This window comes from Montipora foliosa, chromosome 4 (genome assembly GCF_036669935.1).
Source record: "Montipora foliosa isolate CH-2021 chromosome 4, ASM3666993v2, whole genome shotgun sequence".
In the NCBI taxonomy this organism is placed as follows: domain Eukaryota; kingdom Metazoa; phylum Cnidaria; class Anthozoa; order Scleractinia; family Acroporidae; genus Montipora; species Montipora foliosa.
The window spans coordinates 29,900,132-29,905,131 of record NC_090872.1 but is presented as its reverse complement, the minus strand read 5'-3'; the positions used below and the strand labels follow the sequence as shown (position 1 = coordinate 29,905,131).

Sequence of the window (5,000 nt, the reverse complement as noted above, 5' to 3'; positions counted from 1 at the left end):
GGTTTTCATTTTAGTTCATTCTTTGAATCATACTGACTGAAACCTAGACTACATTTATTTTTCCTGTATATTCATCTGTGCCTTCATTTTTATTAAAATAGAACCTATTGAAAATTTTAGGCTAAATAGGTTATTATGAAAAGGGGGTTTAAAATGAAAATTTTAGCCTAACAGGTTCTTAAATAAATTTTGGGTTTTTACAGACAGGTTTTTCCTTCCTTCCTTCCTTGAGTCATCCCTCAATAGAAGGTGAAACATTTACAAAGTTCTTGAACCACGAAGAACGGTCTTTCATAACGATGAGAGGTACTGGTCCTGCAAGACCGGTGTCTTTCTCGAGTAGTGACTTGGTAATGACAGGTTTTTACTGTATTGAAATAGTTTCTTTTCAGCTATTATGCCAACAAGTCACATATCACAAATCATCCAGAAGAGGCTGCCATGTTCACTTGGCTGAAAACAGGAATGCAGGCTTGCATGGCCAGTACTATCTATATAACCCCAACCTGAGACCACAAGTATCCCATACACCTTGTCCGGCTTGCTCAAAGCATGGTTAGAGTTAACCAATGTTAAATACAATGGAAACCTTTAGGTTTTGATACCTCTTAACCAATGGCTTTGAGCAACAGGTTGCTGGCTATTTGGGAGTGTAATTTGTTCTTCTCTACTATAACCTGGACAAAAATTCTTGGTATAAAACATTGATTGATTGATTCATAACAAGCCTGTGGTTTGATGATTGATTGGTTCATTACCTTTTTTAATCTGTATTTTTCCTATTGTTTTAAATTATAATTATGTTAAGATTACCAATAATTTACCGTCGTTTTCACCTAAGCGTGGACACGTCACAGGGAAAATATCCTCTAACTGGTTGCAAACATGACAAGTTTGTCTTCAATCCTTTGAAGTTTGAGGGATGATCATGCATGTTTTCCTAGAATGGCAGCAAGACTGGATATCAAAGACTTTTTCTAAGAGATTGACCCTGGTCTGATGAAGTATGCTTCAAATACGTTCAGTCAAACTATCGCACGCAAAAGTTTGCTCGTGTTAACGGCTGCCAAACTCAAACTTCAAAAAACATGTTTTCCCGTCGTGTGTCCACGCTTAGATGAAAAGGTTCCGATGAAAACGACGGTATTTTATATTATGCACACTTACCCTTTTTACTCCCAGGAATCAAAGGGGACATTAAGAAAATGAATTCGATTTGAAAAAACTGATTCAAACTCCATTTTCAAGATTGAAGTGCAAACTGTCCATGTGAATCTCACCTGTGGTGCTCATTTGAAAACACGAAGAATTTTCTGTCACTGTTTGATGTCATGTCTCGGATTCTCTTGTATATGGCGCTGTTGATATGTTGAACCTCTTGCAAAACAGTTTGTAAAATTATGACATTTCTGAAGATTGGATCTTCGAGAACATCTACCTAAACAACGAAAAATTGATCAGCTGGATAAAATACATTTTATAAGTGCGTTTGCAATTTGTAAACCACAGTTTGAAATTAAATCAAAACGCCTGAATTTATGATCAGCTTTAAAAATATATCTTAACTGTCTCTAACCTGATGCAGCACAATGTTTGTATCCAGAAGTAAGTAGTATGGAAAGGTGCAGAGTTTAGACGAGCTTGATGGAGTAGAATCAAGTAAATTCTCGTGATCCACTGATTGGACACAATTCTTACAGTGACTCGCTCCACACCATACATCGTCTCTTAAGTAATGTTCACGGACTATTTTCATTATTCCACCCTTACGGGTCTTCTTTACAAATACCTTAGATTTTAACATGATGTTAGCAGTTAAAATTCGATTTTAAAAGGGAGTGATTCTTCTGCACGTGGAACTTAACATAAAACGCCATATTGTTTTTCACTTTTTCACTTTCCGCGGTCAGCGGTCGTAATGACGGTCTGCATAAGTACGTTATGTATGGAAACATATATTGTACCGTATACATTATACTTATCCTGCATAGCTTACTTAGACGCTTAGGCTGCTTGAAGGGCTTGGATTCCTTGGTTTGCTTGAGGTGCTTAGGTCGCTTGGGGTGCTTTGCTTGCTTTACATGCTTTGATTGCTTTGGGTGCTTTGCTTGCTTGAGGTGCTTTGCTTACTGGGGTGCTGTGATTGCTTGGGGTGCTTTGCCGGCTTGAAGTGCTTTATGAGCAGTTACCCTTTTTCACTATTATTTAAGGAGGCAGTGTGGCCCAGTGGTTAGGGTGCTTGTCTTGAGATCCAGAGATCCCGGGTTCAAGACCCGCTCTGGCGACTCGCTGAATTTGTTCCTGGTAGTCCCTGGTGCAACTTCCCAGCTTCACCTGTAAATAGCCAACTGGTTTGCCTCCGGCCAGTTGGGATTCTTAACAGTTGTTGTTGTTATTTCGTTGATAGTTTCATTGGCCCTAAAAAGCCCCTATGGGGAGCGGTCAATTAAGTATGTAATGTAATGTAAGCAAAATTTATTATTTCACAATTTAATAATACAATCATAGGATAATAAAAATACAGTCGTATGATGGACAATCTTGCTAAGTATACACAAATATTTTGATCACAATCTATTAAACATTTAATTCAAAATAAACCTTAGTTGATCAAAAACTCTTGTCTCATAAGCTTTGTGTAAATATCCAATTGCCACTTCGGGATGACCACGGAGGAATACGGAAATCATTTAATCAGAACGAGCGTTTCAACTCAATAACTCCCCTCGCGAAATCTGACTGATATCTTTTCCTTCCATATGAGTTCTACATCTTGAGAGTGCAACGTTCTGACTGCAATTTCTTCTGCTCCTTCACACCGCCCAGGGCCTTAGCTATTAAAGCTTATCAAAAATGTATATATTTTTTGTAACAATGTTTAAAGGGGAGGCTCTCAAGCCCATTTTTTACGGGGAGATGCGATTCAACGAGTCCGGGTGGATTAGGTGTTCTAAGACTGCATTTCAAGCGTTTTGAAAACTGTTTATTTCTCAAAATTTAAATCTTCAAAATTTCTTTTTTCAAATAGAGTACTTGACTTTACAAATTTTTAGAATGGCAATGCGGGGTGTCACTATTTGCAAAGAAAAAAAAAGTAGAAAGAAAATTGTTTTTCTGAGAAAATAGAAATTCAGATCCAGCTCACAAGAAATTAAGGAATCAAACCCCAATGGTTATTAGGCCACTTCTGAAAAATGTGAGAGAGGAAAAACGAAAACCTTCGTCTAGCCAAGAAAGCAAAGCTCCCGAAGCAAGAAAAGCACCCCAAGCAAGCAAAGCAACTCAAGCAAGCAAAGCATCACAAGCAACCAAAGCACCCGGAGCAAGCGAAGCACCTCAAGCAAGCAAAGCACCCCAAGCAAGCACAGTACCTCGGACAAGTAAAGCACCCCACGCAAGCAAAGCACCTCAAGCAAGCAAAGCATCCCAAGCAAGCAAAGCACCCCAAGCAAGCAAAGCACCCCAAACAATCAAAGCACCTCGAACAAGTAAAGCACCCCGAGAAAGTGAAGCACCTCAAGCAAGCAAAGCACCTCAAGGAACCAAAGCACCAAGAGCAAGCGAAGCACCTCAAGCAAGCAAAGCACCCCGAACAAGTAAAGCACCCAAAGCAAGCAAAGCACCCAGAGAAAGCAAAACACTTCAAGCAAGCAAAGTACCCCAAGCAAGCAAAGCACCTCAAGCAAGCAAAGCACCCCAAGCAAGCAAAGCACCCTAGGCAAGCAAAGCACCTCAAGCAAGCAAAGCACCTTAAGCAAGCAAAGCAGCTCGAACAAGTAAAGCACCCTAGGCAAGCAAAGCACCCCAAGCAAGCAAAGCACCTCAATCGGGGGTGGAAGCTGAATAATGAATAATGAATAACGAGTATCAATAAAAAAATGAATAATGAATAGTTGTGTCTGAAAACGCCGGAATAATGAATAACGCAGTTAATATGCCAGTGGAATAATGAATAACAACAAATGAATAGTGAATAACCTACAAAAATTTAAAAAGAATAATGAATAATTCGAGCAAAACACACAAAGAATAATGAATAATCGTGGTCCAATTATTCAGCTCCCACCCCCGAACCTCAAGCAAGCAAAGCACCCCAAGTAAGCAAAGCACCTCAAGCAAGCAAAGCACCTCAAGCAAGCAAAGCACCCCAAGCAAGCAAAGCACCTCAAGCAAGCAAAGCACCCCAAGAAAGCAAAGCACCTCAAGCAAGCAAAGTACCTCGAACAAGTAAAGCATCCTAAGCAAGCAAAGTACCTCAAGCAAGCAAAGCACCCCAAGCAAGCAAAGCACCTCAAGCAAGCAAAGTACCTCGAACAAGTAAAGCATCCTAAGCAAGCAAAGCACCTCAAGCAAGCAAAGTACCTCGAACAAGTAAAGCATCCTAAGCAAGCAAAGCACCCCAAGCAAGCAAAGCACTCCAAGCAAGTAAAGCACCTCAAGCAAGCAAAGCACCTCAAGCAAGCAAAGCACCTCAAGCAAGCAAAGCACCTTAAGCAAGCAAAGCACCTTAAGCAAGCAAAGCACCCCAAGCAAGCAAAGCACCTTAAGCAAGCAAAGTACCTCGAACAAGTAAAGCATCCTAAGCAAGCAAAGTACCTCAAGCAAGCAAAGCACCCCAAGCAAGCAAAGCACCTTAAGCAAGCAAAGTACCTCGAACAAGCAAAGCACCCCAAGCAAGCAAAGCACTCCAAGCAAGCAAAGCACTCCAAGCAAGCAAAGCACCTCGAACAAGTAAAGCATCCTAAGCAAGCAAAGTACCTCAAGCAAGCAAAGCACCCCAAGCAAGCAAAGCACCTTAAGCAAGCAAAGTACCTCGAACAAGCAAAGCACCCCAAGCAAGCAAAGCACCCCAAGCAAGCAAAGTACCTCGAACAAGTAAAGCATCCTAAGCAAGCAAAGCACCTCAAGCAAGCAAAGCACCCCAAGCAAGCAAAGCACCTCAAGCAAGCAAAGCACCTCAAGCAAGCAAAGCACTCCAAGCAAGCAAAGCACCTCAAGCA

At 40.9% G+C, this 5,000-nt stretch overlaps 2 protein-coding genes across 2 annotated transcripts in view; one reads left to right on the top strand and one right to left on the bottom strand.

Moving 5' to 3' along the window:
* Positions 1–1,888, bottom strand: part of LOC138000574 (exosome complex exonuclease RRP44-like) — a 46,168-nt gene extending 44,280 nt beyond the window's left edge. The window contains exons 1-2 of the mRNA XM_068847074.1: positions 1,577–1,888; positions 1,281–1,438 (exon numbers count right to left, since the gene is read on the bottom strand). Of these exons, the coding sequence (XP_068703175.1) occupies positions 1,281–1,438; positions 1,577–1,804 (386 nt within the window). The 5' untranslated portion in view covers positions 1,805–1,888. The remainder of the gene's footprint in view (positions 1–1,280; positions 1,439–1,576) is intronic.
* A 30-nt stretch (positions 1,889–1,918) lies between these two features.
* LOC138001187 (neurofilament heavy polypeptide-like) overlaps positions 1,919–5,000 on the top strand; it is a 3,635-nt gene continuing 553 nt past the window's right edge. The window contains exons 1-5 of the mRNA XM_068847841.1: positions 1,919–1,934; positions 3,229–3,776; positions 4,108–4,425; positions 4,513–4,677; positions 4,738–4,947. Of these exons, the coding sequence (XP_068703942.1) occupies positions 1,919–1,934; positions 3,229–3,776; positions 4,108–4,425; positions 4,513–4,677; positions 4,738–4,947 (1,257 nt within the window). The remainder of the gene's footprint in view (positions 1,935–3,228; positions 3,777–4,107; positions 4,426–4,512; positions 4,678–4,737; positions 4,948–5,000) is intronic.